A 15663-nucleotide genomic window follows, 5' to 3' on the forward strand; every position below is an offset into this window, starting at 1 on the left:
TATATTTTCCAGCACTACCCTCAAATCTAACCGCTCAGGTTTGTGTACAACTTCCTGCCCAGCGGAGGTGACCCGGGCGACCCGGGCGGGCCTGGCCATGAACCGGAAGTATCACAAAGACACAGGTGGGAGGGTCGAGCACCGAACTGCTGATCGGAGTTGTTTCCGCTTTGCGCAGGCAGATGGGAGAGAGCTGAGTCACTGATCCAGAGTGCCCCGCCCCGTCGCCATCTCCCGAAGCTGCTGAGCGAGCTCCAGGTACTCGCGGCGGGTGGCTGGAGGGCACCAGGGACTCAGCGACTTGCCTCCACACTTCCACACTTCGGCAGGCGCTGTTGAGGGCTTATATTTGCTTACTCTCGGTCGCTGTCTAGGAGTATCTGCCTCGGTAGTCCGGCCAGCCCTCCAACCCAGCCCCCTGACTAGCCCACAGGTTTTCCCCGCTGTCTGGACCGCGCCTCCTGCCTACAGTCCACCCAGTCTCAGTTCACCTACGGTCGTGGGTGCCACGAGGCCGAAAACAAGGGTATCATTCCTAATTTCTTTTTTTAAATGTCCGCCCTATTTCAGATCTTAGCGTGGATCTGTGGTTCCACGTCCAGGGCATGCTGGGACTGGTCCCAGCAGCAGGACCCTCCCTCTGCTTTTGGACCCAGAAGGCCTCAAGCCCTGTCTTCGCATGCTATTTGTTTTGCCCAGGTCTTCCAACAGCTATTGCCTCCTTTTTCCTCTGCTTCAGAGCAGCTTCGGCCAGAAGGCAAGGCACACCCGCCCAGCAACGTCACTCTCCTCACCGTTCCTTGTTCATGACTTGCTTCCTCCTGATGGCCCCACAGTGTCCTGTCTATTGCTTGTGTGGAGGGTGGGCACGAGGCAGTGAGCCCCAGGAACCCTTGCTCTTGTGGTTTCATGGCCTCCTCGAGATGCTGCTGGCTGTGTCCCCCAGGTCTCCCTGCTGTGGAGCCAGAGCCTTCAGGATGTTTCACGGGATCCCAGCCACTCCGGGTATGGGAGGTGAGTGGGGTGGTGGGTTGGCTGAGGTTCCAAGCTTTATCTGTTGCAGGGGCTGAAGTGGGTGGTGTTGGAGGAAGTGTTCTGTATGTCCATACCCCCATTCCACATTCATGTGCCAGGGTGGTTTATAATAGAACACTGAGGAGTTGGCCCTACTGGGCAGAGGTGATGGCTTCATTGTGGCCAGAAACCCAGGTATCCTGAGCATCCCTGTGTCACTGAGCTTAGTTGTGTGTGACAGGCTTGTTGTACCATATTATGGTTCTGTCAGCAAGATGGGGGTGAATAGCCAGGCCTGGCATGTGGTTCTCAGCCTTTAAGAGGCAGAGTCCTGCTCACTGATAGGAGATGAGGTTGGAATCCCCATCCTCCAGTTCCTTCTGAGCTTTTCAGGACACAGCAGTGGGGAGGCCTCAAGCAAGGAACTGAAATGGGATTAGGACCTTGTACCTGGCCTGCTAGCTCTCTTCCTACTTTGTTGCAGTCCCCGGGAACAAGCCAGAACTATATGAGGTAAGTGGTAAGTGCCCACCTGGTCAGGGTTGGCCTACAGCAGATGTCCACATGATCTCACCATTCCCTAGAGCTACCCGATGACACTGGTTGACATGGTGCTGTTCTCCCCAACAGGAAGTGAAGTTATACAAGAATGCCCGGGAGCGAGAGAAGTGAGTCAAACATCCAGGCTGTCCAGTACACACACTCATGCCCACAGCTTCTCCAGAGCAGCCTTCCCCAAACCTACTGCCATACTGATGGTGGGATGGAAAGACAGTATCTAAAGACCTCCTGCCAGGGATGGGGTCGGAGGCAGACTGATAGTTTTGCCATATTTGTGCCCTTGGTCCCCATGCCTTTGGCCTCCTGGGCTCCAGAGACCTGGCTTTCTCTGTCTGGGGCTTTCCTTGCCTCATGGCTGTGGCCTGACAGACAGGTTGTCTCAGGTATGACAACATGGCAGAGCTGTTTGCAGTGGTGAAGACGATGCAGGCACTGGAAAAAGCATACATAAAGGACTGCGTCACCCCCAATGAGTGAGTGATACATGGCCCTCAAGTGGCCAGGATGGGCACCCATCCTCCAAAGCCTGGTTTTGCCCAACATGGGGTACGTAAGATGGGGCTACCCACCGTGGGGGTGCTCTTAAGTTCTAGGGAGTGACCTTAGCACCATCTTAACTTGAAAAGCCCTATAGGGGTGAAGTATCTATTGCAGAAGGACAGGGGACAGGTGCTCAAATGGGTGTGGTCTGGGCCCTGTCTCCAAGGACAGACTGGTTTGCCTTGCTGGTGGAAAAACCTCTGAAGGTGAGTGGGAGCCTCACTACCCAACCTGAGAGGTGGCATTGCCCAGGCCTTGTACCTATCGTGGATACAGAGGCTTCATTCAGTGAGGTGACGAGCCTGACAGGCTGGACCCCCAGGATCACAAACATAGTGGATGGCCAACACAGGAGGGAGTATCTAGGCCTCTGCTCAGATCTGACCACCAGTTCATTGAGCACCTTCTGTGTAGTGGTCATATTTTCGTCCTTTCTGTTCTAGTTTAGAGGTCTTGTACAAATCTGAGGTTTTGTTTTTTTGGTACTAGGGATCAAACTCAGGACCTTGCACTTGCGAGGCAGGCAGTACAACCCCTGAGCCCCTGAGCTAAATCCCCGGCCCCTCTTGTACAAATCTAATGAGAGCCCTTGATCCATAACAGCTTCCTATCTATAACCTGTCAGTCAGTCTTTCATTAGAACTGCCCTGTGTCTGAACTGGCAAAGCTGAGAGAGCAAGGTGGGGTGGCAGTGCTGGTCCCAGCTCTAGGCAGCTGCTGGCCCTCTCCTAGGTACACTGCGGCCTGCTCTCGTCTTCTGGTCCAGTACAAAGCCGCCTTTCGGCAGGTTCAAGGCTCAGAAATCAGCTCCATCGATGAATTCTGCCGCAAGTTCCGAGTGAGTGAGCCAGTCCCTTGACCCAGCAGCAAGAATGTGGTTGGGCACAAGTGTGGGGCCATTGTGGCAAGGTCCCAGAAGCACCAATACCTATGTCAACTCCCTGCAGCTGGACTGCCCACTGGCCATGGAGAGGATAAAAGAGGACCGACCCATCACCATCAAGGATGACAAGGGCAACCTCAACCGCTGCATTGCAGATGTCGTCTCGGTGCGCCTGGCCTCCCTGGAGGGCCCTGTGGGAGTTAGGAGAGAAGCATTCCTGCTGCAATTGCTTGAGGGGGAGTGGGGGCCTTTCACTGTGGATGAGGGTGGGCATTCAAAGAGCCCCTCCCAGTCCATCTGGCTGCCTACAGAGCCTGTGAAAGGGACATGCAGAGGGTCTATTCTGGTGCCTTCCTGTTCGCATTACAGCCCCCAACCCCCTTCACAACCAGAATCCCAAACTCCCACAGTCCCAGGAGGCTCCCCACAGGTGGGGAGGAGCCCAAGGCTTGGGGAACAAAGTGTGAGGAAGAGATAGGGACTTGGCCCTGAGACTGTGAGCAATGAGAAAGGTTTCTGCAACTTGAACGGGTCCAAGATGCCTCATGTCCACCCCCACAGCTCTTCATCACAGTCATGGACAAGCTGCGCCTGGAGATTCGCGCCATGGATGAGGTGCAGGACTGGGGTGGGAGTGGGGGTTAGGAGGAGGGGAGAGGCAAGAGGTCTCAGCCCTATCCCTGTGTTTGTAGATCCAGCCTGACCTGAGGGAGCTGATGGAGACCATGCACCGCATGAGCCATCTGCCCCCAGACTTTGAGGGCCGCCAGACAGTCAGCCAATGGTGAGTGCCTCTCAAGACTATAGAGCTGCTGCTGCTGCAGTGATATGGCCTGCTGCCCTCACTCAGACACTGCTGTGCTCCTAGGCTGCAGACCCTGAGCGGCATGTCCGCCTCTGATGAGCTGGATGACTCCCAGGTACGCCAGATGCTCTTCGACCTGGAATCAGCCTACAATGCCTTCAACCGCTTCCTGCACTCCTGAGCCTTCATTTGGCCCATGGGAGATGTGGAGGTAGCAGCCCAAGGGGATGGTTCCTGGTTTCTTGATGCAATGCCTGCACCTGCCCAGGACAGCTTCCTGAGTCTTGATGTCCACGGCAGCCTGCCCTGTGCTGCCAGGACTCACCCCCAATAAAGAGGCTATCTTCCTGCCTGCTGTGGTCTGTCCAACTTCTTGACCTGGCAGAGCTTATCTCCTGGGGCAGGCCCTAAACACAGCCCCTATAGCCACTGTCCCCCAAACCAGCATGGTGGCATGGTCCTGTTGCTCGTCCCACACACAGTCCATGTCATTCAGACCCAGCAGTGTCCTCGGTGGATATTACCTTGATTTCCACAGCCCGACTTGGGAAACAGACTTCCACTTGGGCCAGGTATGCTTAGACTCTGGCAACCAATGTGGCTACTTGCCACCACCCGTAATAGGCTGTCATACCTCACAGGCTGGAGGCCAAGAACTGTGTTGCCCCGTCAGTGGCTAGGCTTTTTTTTTTTCTTTTTTTTTTTGAGAGAGTTTTGATATGTAGCCCAGGCTGACCTGGAACTGCCAACAATCCTCTCAGTCTCCCAAGTGCTGATATTACAGACTTGCCCAGGGAGGCCTTCTACAGTAGCAAGCCAGAGGCACATTGTTTCACACTGTAGCAGCTATGACATACTTCTGCATAGAAGGCATGGTAAAATTTATTTATTTTGGTACCACAGATCAACTCAGGACCTTGAGCTTTCAAGATAGGCAGCGGAACCACTGAACTAAATCCCTGGCCCTGGCAGCATAGAATTTAATCTTAGCACTTGTTCTCAGTAGGTGGGACAACAAATGTGCTACATTCCATTTATTTATTCATTCATTTACCCAGGACCTTCACATTGAGCTACATCACCAGCCCTTTTTGACTCAGGGTCTCACTGTATTGCCTAAATTTTAAATTTGCAGCTCTTATGTCTCAACCTTCCACAGTGCTAGGATTAGCGAGATGTGGTACACACCTATAATCCAGGCACTCTGGAAGCTAAGGCAGAAGGCTCACCATGAGTTCAAGGCCAGCCCCAACTACATAGTGAGTTCAAGGCCATTTTGAACTACATAGCAAGACTATCTCAAGAAACAGTGCAGGGATTATGGGTGTGTGTGCCACTACATCTAACAAACCTGTGGGGTTTTTTGGATGGGGGTTGTTCAGATAGGGTCACACTATCTAGTTCAGGCTGGACTTGAGCTTTGTAGCCTATGTTGGACTCAAATTTGAGGGGGTTCTCTTGCCTCAGCCTCCCCAATGATGGGATTAAAGGTGTGCTCCACCATACCCAGCAAATCTGCTTGATAAAGCTATTTAGAGCCACTGAAATAAGGCATGCAGAGGAAGGAGGGGATACTGATGGCTGGGGAGCATTGTTTTTGTTTGTTTGAGGCAGTGTCTTGCTATGTAGTTCAGGCTGGCCTTGTACTCACTGCATAGCCCAGGCTGGCCTTGTACTCACTACACAGCCCAGGCTGGCCTCAAACTTCCAGAGATCCTCCTGCCTCAGCCTCCTGAGTGCTGAGATCACAGGCATGTGCCACCATGCCTAGTTTATTGTTTATTTTATTTTTTCTTTCTGGTACTGGGGATTGACCTCGGGACTTTGCACTTTCGAGGCAAGTGGTGGAACCACTGAGCTAAATCTCCAGCCCTACTGCTTTTATTTTTAACTCTTGGGATAAAATACAAAACTTGCTCCTGTAACCACTCTGAGCACACAGTCCCATTCTCTAAGCACTTTCCCTTTCCCCTCACCATCCAGCTCCAGAACTTTCCTCTTCCCAGGCTACACAGCCTTGTCCTTTTGTGACTACCTTATTTCACTTAGCATAATGTCTTCCATCTGGGTTGTACCATGGGTCAGGATTTCTTCCCTTTTAAGGTTGAATAATATTCCCTTGTACATATATACCACATTTTGTACATATGGGCTGCTCCATCTCTTGAATGTTGTAAATGATACCAGTATGAACATGTTTTTTGTTTTTGTTTTGTTTTGTTTTTGAGACAGGGTCTCGCTATGTAGTTGAGACTGACCTGAAACTCACTATGTAGCCCAGGCTGGTCTTGAAATCACCGTGATCCTCCTGCCTCAGCCTCGAGTATGAACATGGGTTTTATAATTAGGACAAATACAGTGAGCTTGCTGGTTGATGGGACAATCCAGGATCAGCCCAGATGTGTAGGAGACAGGGTACTCAGGACAGCTGTGCCCAGAGGAAAACCAGCCCCAGGCTGGTGGTGTGGATGGCAGATATGCCAGAAGCTGGGGACATTTGGGCTAGAAAAGAGGGTGCTGGGGGAGATGAGAACACGTGAATCAGGAACAGTACAGGCTGTGGGCCAGCACTGAAACCTGTTAGATGGCTGGTTGAGTACAGATCCTCAAAGATTCAAGCAATTCTGCCTTTCTGCACAGAGAGGAAGGCCTGGTTTGCCACACCCAGGCCAAAGCCACGTTTGAACAGTGGGTGGGTGGCCAGAAACTGGCTTGGCCCAGCCTCCAGTGATCTTAGGGCAGTCCAGGAGGAAGATCAATTATGGCCCATGGCAACTTCATGTGGAGGTGCCCTCTTCCTTTTCTCAGGTGGTATCTCCCTATCCCCTTCCCTAGTTGCCCTGTAAGGACAGGGTTGGACGCCATACTGCAGGTATCCCAGCCAGAAGGAGCAAAATGTGATGTAATATGTCCGAGGATACAAGTGTGCGCCCCTGCTGTGGAGCAGGCAGAACAACCTGACCCCAGGCTCAGCATACTTACTGAGTCTAATGACTGCCCCACCCTGCTGCACCCTGCCCTGCCCTGCCCTGCCCTGCCCAGCAGGATCCGCAGGACAGAGTCCTCAGGCATTAGGCTCTCAGATTCCCACTCGAGCCACACCTTACAGGGAGGGCTCAGGGTCAGAGGCTGGTGACACACAACCCCCCCACCCCCGCCAGAAGGCAAGTCTCCCTTGGGTCAAGCCCTTCCCCTATATTGCCACCTAGGTAGAGATAAGGCCCAGGGGTCAAAAGCTGGAGACAAACCAGCAGGGTGGATCAGGACTGGAAAGCACAGCCCTTCCCCAACCCTCATTGGGCCCAGAGCTCAGGATATTCCCCCTACTTCCTCCAGACCCAAGAGGCCCACCAGGTGGTAGCTGGGACAAAGGTCCCACCTTCTCTTCCTGTTTGTCTCCTGGGGCTTTGGTCACTTCCTGGATATTTTCCCTGGAGGGCTGGTGGTGGGGAGTATGACTCAGCAAGCACCTGCTGGATTCCTTCCTACTGCCGCCCAACCTGAGCCCAAGACCACAGCCTAGAACTTAGCAAGAGCCCTCATTCCAGGTCCAGCTCCAGCCACAACGCTCTGGGGATTTTATCTGCAGTCGGGGTCGGGGTGGGGGTCTGCTGGGATGGGATAGAGGGTAAGTATGGGGGGCATTGAGGTGTAAACATCTGGGATAGGGCCCAGGTGTGACCTGGTAGCATCTAAAGTGCTTCCCTACGCAAGAATCGCAGCTTGGGGACAGGTCTCAGGGTCACAGCAGGGGATTGCCAGGGGCCCGTGGAGGAAGACGGGGGGGGGGGGCTGGGGGGTGGCCCTGCATGCAGCTCTGGGCATGGAGGGCAAGGGAAGGAATACCCAAGCTGCCCACCCAAGGGAGGGGGCCCAGTCCTCACCCCCAGCAGGCAGTGGCCCAGCTCCTTGCTGTCAGGGAGGATCTGCCACTGGAATGGTTAACCAGGGTACCTCCAGCAGCCAATCACAGAGGCTTGCAGGAAATATCTGGGAGAGGTCTTGGAGCCGGGGCCAGGCAGGTTGAACCCAGCCCTAGTCTGGCCAGGGCAATCCACAGCTGATCTAGACAATCTTCACACAGCACCAAGTACTCTGGGGCTCCAGCATGGCGATCCTAATGCAGCTCACGCTGGGGCCACTGCTGGCCATGCTGATGGTGATGGTGACGATGGCCCAGCCCACCCATCTGCTGAGCTTGCTTACCTCAGGCCAAGGCGCTCTGGATCTGGAGGCACTGAGCAGCCTGTTAAATACACTGGCGGACCGTGTGCACTGCGCCAACGGGCCGTGTGGAAAGGTAATAGCCCCACCCGATGGGTCCCCCAGCCCCAGCCCCTTCCTGGGCGCTCCACCCCACAGCCGACTGCAAAGGGACCTGGACAAACTCCAGGAGGCGGGCCAAAGCCAGTATCTGAGCCTACCCACAAGCCAGAGCCTTCCCTCTCCCTTGGGGGTGCATTCAGGCATTCCCAACACACAGCTTCTCTTCTTCCCTGAGCTCACAAATTGACAGTGACTCCAGGAAGAAACCATACCAAGACAGAAGACTAACTGCTGGGGACCCTCTGTACGTGCCCCTAGTTGGGCAAGCTGAGCAAGCATAGGTCAAGAGAGGGGAAAGGTGTGAGGGAGGTGACAGGACTGTCTGGCTTGCCTCTCTCCTCTCTGGTGGGCTCAGCCTACCTCCTGACTACTTGCTTCTGACCACAGTGCCTGTCTGTGGAGAATGCCTTGGCCCTGGACAAGCCAGATAAGCCAGAGCTCACCCCAGCAAAGGTTCTGCAGTCAGGATTCATCGTGCGACTCAGCGCTGCCATGGCCCTCTACCTTAGTAATCCAGAGGGCACATGTGCAGACATCCAGGCCGGCCGCTGGGCCTCTCGTGCTGACCACTTCCTGGCCCTGCTTGAAAGTCCTGAGGCCATGACCCCTGGCCTGAACCAGCTGCTCCTGAGGATCAAGGCCCATGATCTCAGGCAGCCCACTGGAGAGAAGGTAAAGGCCCACCCAGGCCAGCTAGCCAGGGCAGTGGTGGAGGGCTTAAGGATCATGGAAGAGGCCCATGAAGGGTGGGCTTTGCTGCAGCAGAGGAGTAGCTGACCACACACAACCTTGGGGTCATCTGGGGACACACTTGGGAGGCTGGAGTGGGCCAAGGGGTCATAGATGGGTGTTTACTAATGAGTAGTCAGGGACTGTAAAACTAGGGGCAAGGGAGGGGAGGCTCCAGTCTGGTAGGTGCACAGCTTGGGGAGGTGGGGGTGGGCAGGAGGCTGGGGGCATGTGGCTGTGTACTAGGATCAATGGTGATGATGGAGCTGGAAGCCAGAAGTTCACACAGGGTAGGACTGAGGTCCAACTCCTCCCCAGACTTGTGTAGAAGTCCCTCAGCTGCTGCAGGAGGTGGTGGAAGCAGGGGCTCCCAGCAGTCCTGGCCCAGTCCTGGCTGCCCTCCTGGACCATGTCAAGAGTGGAGCCTGCTTCCATGCCCTGCCGAGTCCTCAGTACTTTGTGGACTTCGTGTTTCGGCAGCACAGCAGTGAAGTTCCCAATATGACCCTGGCTGGTGAGACTTCATAGCTTCTAGATCCTGGGGGGAGCGGGGAGGCTGGAGCCCACAGACTGTGCACTGATGCTGTCCTTCCTCCCAGAGCTGGAGGCTTTGATGCAGCGCTTGGGGGTGGGTGGAGAGGCCCATGGTGACCACCATGACCATGATGACCACAGCCAGCTGGGCAGAGAGGCCAATCACCAGGACCTTGTGCCCCTTGATGCCCTCAACAACAGCTCCAGCGTATGGGACACGGTGAGCCACCCATGCAGTGAGCCTCCATGCTGGAGGAAGATGGGGTCCCCTGAGTCTGCTTAGGTACCTGACCCCTGTCCTGCTCTCCCCCCAGGTATGCCTGAGTGCCAGGGATGTGATGGCTGTGTATGGGCTCTCTGAGCAGGCTGGGGTGACCCCTGAGGCCTGGGCTCAAATTAGCCCTGCCCTACTCCAGCAGCAGCTAAGTGGGGCCTGCAACCCCCAGCCCACATCCCCTACCCAAGACCAGCTCAGCCAGGCAGAGAGTGAGTGCCCCCTTCCACTATGTCTACCTGGTCATGTTCCAGAGTGTGGGCCATGTGGTGATAGGGCCCAGATAGGGGAGGACGGCAGCTACTGAGGGTGGAGAGGTAGAAAGAGGGGAGCCAATGGGGTATGGAGGTGCAACCCATAATCCCAGACACTCAGGAGGCTGAGGCAAGAGAATTACAAGTTTTAGTTCAGCCTGGGCAACTTGGTGAGTCCTGTCTCAAAATAAAAAAAGGCTGAGACAAAAAAAATAATTAAAAAAGCCAGGCATGGTGGCACACACCTATAATCCCAGCACTCAGGAGGCTGAGGCAAGAGGATCAGTATGAGTTTGAGACCAGCCTGGGCTACACAGTGAGTTCCAGAGCAGTCTGAACTACAAAGTGAGACCCTGACTCAAAAACCCAAAATAATAATAATAATTTAAAAAACACACACATAAGGAAAAAAGGAGGGGGCTGAGAATATAGTTGAGTGGTAGAAAGTTTGCCTAGCATGGTTGAGGTCCTCAGTTCAATTCCCAGTTACTGGAAAAGGGGGTGTGAGGAGAAAACAAGGGTAGGGGGAAGACAAGCAGATGCCTGACCCCTGCTGACTACAGCCCTAGACTGCTCCTGGTCACTCTCAGGTCCAACTTGGGTGTCTCCCTGGAAAGCAGGGGTCTCAGTGTGACCTCACACCACAGGGTACCTGTACAGCTCTCTGGCCACGCTGCTTATCTGCCTCTGTGCAGTGTTTGGACTCCTGCTACTGACCTGCACCAGCTGCAGCACAGTCACACACTATGTCATGCAGACCTTCCTGAGCTTGGCTGTAGGTGCACTCACTGGCGACGCCCTGCTGCACCTGACACCCAAGGTCTGTCTTCATCCTTCCCCGTCTGCCCTTGCCTCTCTGTGCCCCAGTCCAAGTCCCAAGCCCGAAGCCCAATCATTCCTGCTCCCCAGGTACTGGGACTGCACACACACGGCCATGGCACAGAGGACTTCATGCACCAAGAGGGTGTGGGCCCACAGGCCACCTGGCGCCTACTGGCCATGCTGGGAGGCCTCTACCTCTTCTTCCTGTTTGAGAACCTCTTCAACCTCCTGCTGCCCAGAGACCAGGTCAGGCTCATGGGGACCTGGTAGGGGTGGGCAGGGTGGGAGCTTGGTAGACCCTGACCACCACTCCCACAGGACCCAGAAAAGGCCGGGCCCTGCACTCACAGCAGCCACAGCCAAGGGGGCCACAGCCACGGAGTATCCCTGCAGCTGGCACCCAGAGAGCTCCGGCAGCCCAAGCAGCCCCATGAGGGATCCTGCGCGGACCTGGTAAGTGGGCTGCCCCCGCAGATCCCACAACCCTTGACCTCCACCCCACCTGGCTCACCCATGCTCCTTTCAGATAGCCGAAGAGAGCCCAGAGCTACTGCATCCGGAGCCCCGGAGGCTGAGCCCAGGTGAGCCTTGAGGGGGCCCCCAGGACGGCTGCGAACCTGTGGTTTGGGGGGTGGGGGTCCAAGCTCCGGGTACCCACTCCTACCGGCCCCTCAGAGCTGAGGCTGCTGCCATACCTGATCACGCTGGGCGATGCCGTGCACAACTTCGCGGATGGGCTGGCCGTGGGCGCGGCCTTCGCATCCTCCTGGAAGACTGGGCTGGCCACCTCCCTGGCTGTGTTCTGCCACGAGCTGCCACACGAGCTGGGTGAGTGAGGGACGGGAGCTGCGGGGTATGGGTCGGCCAGAGAGTTGTTCGGGGCTACCCGCCTGAAGGCGAGGCCTCACGCGACCACGCCCCCAGGGGACTTTGCTGCTTTGCTGCACGCGGGTTTGTCGGTGCGGCGCGCTCTGCTGCTGAACCTGGCTTCGGCGCTCACGGCCTTCGCCGGTCTCTACGTGGCGCTCGCGATCGGAGTCAGCGAGGAGAGTGAGGCCTGGATACTGGCGGTGGCTACCGGCCTCTTCCTCTACGTGGCGCTCTGTGACATGGTTCGTGCAGCGGCCGGGCGGGACCTGTCCCGGGCTGGGTGGCTGAGCAGGGGTGCGGAGCTGGCCGCCGACCTGCTGCCCACCACCTCCCCAGCTGCCCGCCATGCTGAACGTGCAGGACCAGCGGCCCTGGCTGCTCTTTCTGCTACACAACGTGGGCCTGCTAGGCGGCTGGACCATCCTGTTGCTCCTGTCGCTGTATGAAGACAACATCACCTTCTCATAGCTCTCTCCCAGTCTGCAACCCTTGACTGCCTCCTGGCCCTAGGCCATCTCAAATTTTCTGAACTGCCCAGGGGCGGAAGTTGCCCTGCTCAGCTTTCCTTTCAATAAAGATGCTCCCACCCCTGCAACCTGTGTGCTCTCCTCACCTTCCGAGGGCTAAGCATGCAGAGCACTGCTTCCTACAGACACACCTGGGCATAGCCTCACTTGGGGATCTCCAGGCGGCCAGCTGTGTTCTCTGTGACTGAGACTCACCTGGAGAGTGAGGTCAGGAATTGTCCAGGGATAGGGGCTGCAGGTGGGACCTTGTCCCCAGTCAAAACTGATGTCAAGCTGCACGTGGTGGCGTACCAGTACTAGAAGGCTGAGGCAAGAGCACCGCCTCAAGTTTGAGGCCGGTCTGGACTACACAGTAAGTTCCAGGGCAGCCTAGACTACATAGTGAGACTCTGTCTCTACAAAACCCAGACCAAACAAAACACGTCAGTGACAGTTTGCCTAGCATGCACAAGGACTTGAGTTCAGTCCCTAGAACCACAAAAACAAGAACAATCCTAAGCCAGAGATTTAGCTCAGTGGTTCTCCTTCCTGCTTTGCAAGCACACGCACACACAAAAAGAACAATCCTAAAAACATCACCAACCGTCTTACATAGACAAGACTTGCTTCTCTCTGTCAAGGAGACAAGCCCAGGGATCATCAGATAGAATGTGGTGACCCATGGCCATGGGACTGCTCCACTGTTCTTGGCTGGGGTGTCCATGCTGGTCCGCGAGCCTCCTTGTAGTAGTCACCTGCGGTTGCTATAACCAGTCTGCTGGAGGCTGGGTGCTTAAAACAATGGAAGTAGAAAGTCAAGGTGTCAGCGGGGCCACACTCCCTCTGAAAACTAGGATAGAATCTATTCTTTGAGCCTTCCCTGGCTTGTGGTGGGCCCAAGTGTTTCTTGGCTTGTCACAGTATAACTCCAGTCTCTGCTTCCATCTTCACATGACATTCTCCGGTATCTACCTACTTGCTGATAAGAAATCAGTTATATTAGATTACTGGCCCACTCCACTCCAGTATGACCTCATCTCTCTCCCCTAAGTTTTTTTTTTGAGTGTGTGTGTGTGTGTGTGTGTGTGTGTGTGTGTGAGAGAGAGAGAGAGAGAGAGAGAGAGAGAGAGAGAGAAGGGCTTGCTATGTAGCCCAGTCTGGGCTTGAACTACTGATCCTCCTGCCTCAGTCTCCAACTGCTGTGATTACAGCACCACTATGCCTGGTGAAAACTTTATCTTAACTATTTCTATTTATAATGATTCTATTTCTAAATAAAGTGACATCCTGAGGTGGTTAGGATTTCAATACATATTTTTGGTGGACACAATTCAATCCATGACATCTATCATTGTCCAAAATGGCTGCCAGACCTCTAGCTATTAAATGTACTCTCCGGGTAGAAGAAAGAAAATAGGAGGAAAGAGTTAAAGGGGTAAGGGGCCCAGAGGTTTCATATGCAATCTGTCATTCTCTCAGAACCACAGGCACAGGACCAAGATGGCCAGAAGCTATTTCAAATTATGTTCCAAAGGCCCACCTGTGTCTGTAGTAATCAGAGGAAAATGGGCAGGAAAGACTACATCTGAGATATTCCTGGCCAGACACATGTTGCCAAGACTGGTGGGACACAAGAAACCATATGCCCCAGCTACCTATAAATGACACTGATTTCCTTCCTTCCTTTGCTTTTTATTTTGAGACAGGCCCTTGCTAAGTTACTTAGGCTAGGCTTGAACTCAAAGTCCTCCTGCCTCAGCCTCCTGAGTAGATAGGATTACAGGAATGTGCCACTGGGCCCAGTTAAACACTAATTCTTCTTCTTCTATTTTTTTTTTTTTTGGTGATATTGACTAAACCCAGGGCTTTCTCACTGAGTTGCATCCTAAGCCCTTTTAAAAATTTTTTTAAAATTTTGAAACACATTCTTGGTAAGTCCCTAAATTACCCAGACTGGGCTTGAATTTGAGATCCCCCTGTTTTAGCCCCCCAGGATGCTAGGATTACACATATGCACCATTGCAGCCAGATGAGACAAAGTTCTTTTAAATCCCATAGCCAAAGCCAGGTGTGGCTGAGTCCACCTGTAATTCCAGCACTTGGGAGGGGCAGGAGGATTGCCCTGAGCTCAAGGCCAGCCTCAGGATACAAAGTGAATTCAAGTCTAGCCTGAACTACATAGTGAAACAATGACTCAAAAAAAAAAAATCCTATAGCCAATCAAGAGACAACTAGAATTTAGACTCCCTCCTAAAACTTGCCCACATTATTGCACAAGTAGAGGTAGCCAGGAGCACCCAGAGAAGATGCTGAAAACAATGGGCTTCCAGCGTTATTCTTGCCCCAGGAGATATCAAAAGCATGGCCTGGATAGCAGTGTCCACTGGTCATAGGTCTAGGCTGCTAGGGCTGAGGAGGCCTCAGCTGGGTTGTGGAGGGTAAGGTCTTCTGAACAGTGGCACTGAGAGCCTTGAATATGCCAAGGCTTGCATTCGTACTCCATTACCCTTCCTCCTAGCTCATGATGATGCTCAGATGCTCCTTTCCTTGGACCTTGGATCATAGCCCCTCGCACTGCCATCTTTCACCAGTGTTTCCCAGCCCTCACCTTTGCTGACAGCCTCACCTTGTCTTTCATGAAGTAGAGGCCCCTGCAGCTTTGCACCCTGCAGCCCTTCTTCTGCTCATCTCATACAGATGGCCAGGAGCTCAGGGCACCTTCTATCTGCTGCCCTCCCTTGGACTCTGCTCCTTCAGTCTCTGGCTCATTCCCTCGAGGGTCCTCTTCCTCAGCTTGTGCCAGGCTTCTCTAAGTGTTCTTTGCCAACTGTATTGTTTATTAAAAACAGACATCCTCACCTGTAGTACCAGTACTTCAAAGGCTGAAGCAAGAGGATGACTTGAATGCAGAAATTCAGGGCAAGTTTAGGCAACCCATCTCAAAAAAACCAAAGAAAGGGCCGGGGAGGTAGCTAAGTAGCGCTGTGCCGGCCTGGCAAGCACAAGGTCCTGAGTTCGATCCCCGGTACCAAAAAACCCAACCAACCAAACAAACAAACACAACAACAACAAACCAGAGGCCCTATTATGGAGTCAGGACAGTGACCATGTGTTTGGGAGTCTGGTAAGTCTTAGGACTCTTTATTTATTTATTTATTTATTTATTAGTTTGGCTCTGGGTTTACCCATCATCAGCCTGGGCATCCAAATTACACTTCGTTCATTGCTCAGGGAAGAAGCGGACGGGTTTGGGTGTGAGATAAACACTTTTCCATGTCCTTTTCTGGTGTGTGACTATACTAACTTCCTTTATTTCGTAGGACTCCGAGTCCCTGGACGCAGGAACCTTGCCGCCCTACGGGAGGGCCACTGCTAACATCTCTGCTCTCATGAGACTGGGACCCTGTTCCGCAGCCTCAGCCGACGGTACTTCCGCCCAGCCGCTAGGGGCCGCTGTTAGTCTGCAGTCGCTCCGCCTGGCGGGCCTAGCAGGCACTGGACCTGGGAACCTTAGTGAGAGCACGGAACCTTGGGACTCGGCTTTC

At 54.1% G+C, this 15663-nt stretch overlaps 2 protein-coding genes across 9 annotated transcripts; both read left to right on the forward strand.

Moving 5' to 3' along the window:
• Positions 1 to 164: 164 nt before the first annotated feature.
• On the forward strand, positions 165 to 4154 carry Vps28 (VPS28 subunit of ESCRT-I). 5 transcript variants are annotated; one of them, XM_033760816.1, is made up of 11 exons: positions 165 to 258; positions 375 to 526; positions 947 to 1014; positions 1499 to 1527; positions 1645 to 1682; positions 1959 to 2048; positions 2848 to 2953; positions 3063 to 3164; positions 3560 to 3613; positions 3691 to 3782; positions 3867 to 4154. In XM_033760816.1, the coding sequence occupies exons 3-11, from the start codon at positions 978 to 980 to the stop codon at positions 3982 to 3984; spliced, it is 666 nt and encodes a 221-aa protein (XP_033616707.1). In that variant the 5' UTR covers positions 165 to 258; positions 375 to 526; positions 947 to 977; the 3' UTR covers positions 3985 to 4154. The 5 variants fall into 5 exon arrangements, with proteins under 5 accessions (XP_033616707.1, XP_033616708.1, XP_033616706.1 ...); XM_033760817.1 differs by having other exon boundaries at positions 947 to 1005; positions 3867 to 3984; XM_033760815.1 differs by having other exon boundaries at positions 167 to 258; positions 427 to 526; positions 3867 to 3984.
• Positions 4155 to 6061: 1907 nt separating this feature from the next.
• Positions 6062 to 12199, forward strand: Slc39a4 (solute carrier family 39 member 4). 4 transcript variants are annotated; one of them, XM_010630504.1, is made up of 13 exons: positions 6062 to 7431; positions 7888 to 8103; positions 8517 to 8801; positions 9177 to 9372; positions 9458 to 9612; positions 9707 to 9878; positions 10568 to 10740; positions 10830 to 10988; positions 11061 to 11195; positions 11269 to 11323; positions 11418 to 11570; positions 11667 to 11854; positions 11949 to 12199. In XM_010630504.1, the coding sequence occupies exons 2-13, from the start codon at positions 7912 to 7914 to the stop codon at positions 12078 to 12080; spliced, it is 1995 nt and encodes a 664-aa protein (XP_010628806.1). In that variant the 5' UTR covers positions 6062 to 7431; positions 7888 to 7911; the 3' UTR covers positions 12081 to 12199. The 4 variants fall into 4 exon arrangements, with proteins under 4 accessions (XP_010628806.1, XP_010628807.1, XP_010628808.1 ...); XM_010630505.1 differs by having other exon boundaries at positions 6062 to 7351; XM_010630506.2 differs by lacking the exons at positions 6062 to 7431; positions 7888 to 8103 and adding an exon at positions 8335 to 8410.
• Positions 12200 to 15663: the final 3464 nt, after the last annotated feature.

Source organism: Fukomys damarensis, unplaced genomic scaffold (genome assembly GCF_012274545.1).
Source record: "Fukomys damarensis isolate Sample0158 unplaced genomic scaffold, DMR_v1.0_HiC HiC_scaffold_5, whole genome shotgun sequence".
Lineage (NCBI taxonomy): Eukaryota > Metazoa > Chordata > Mammalia > Rodentia > Bathyergidae > Fukomys > Fukomys damarensis.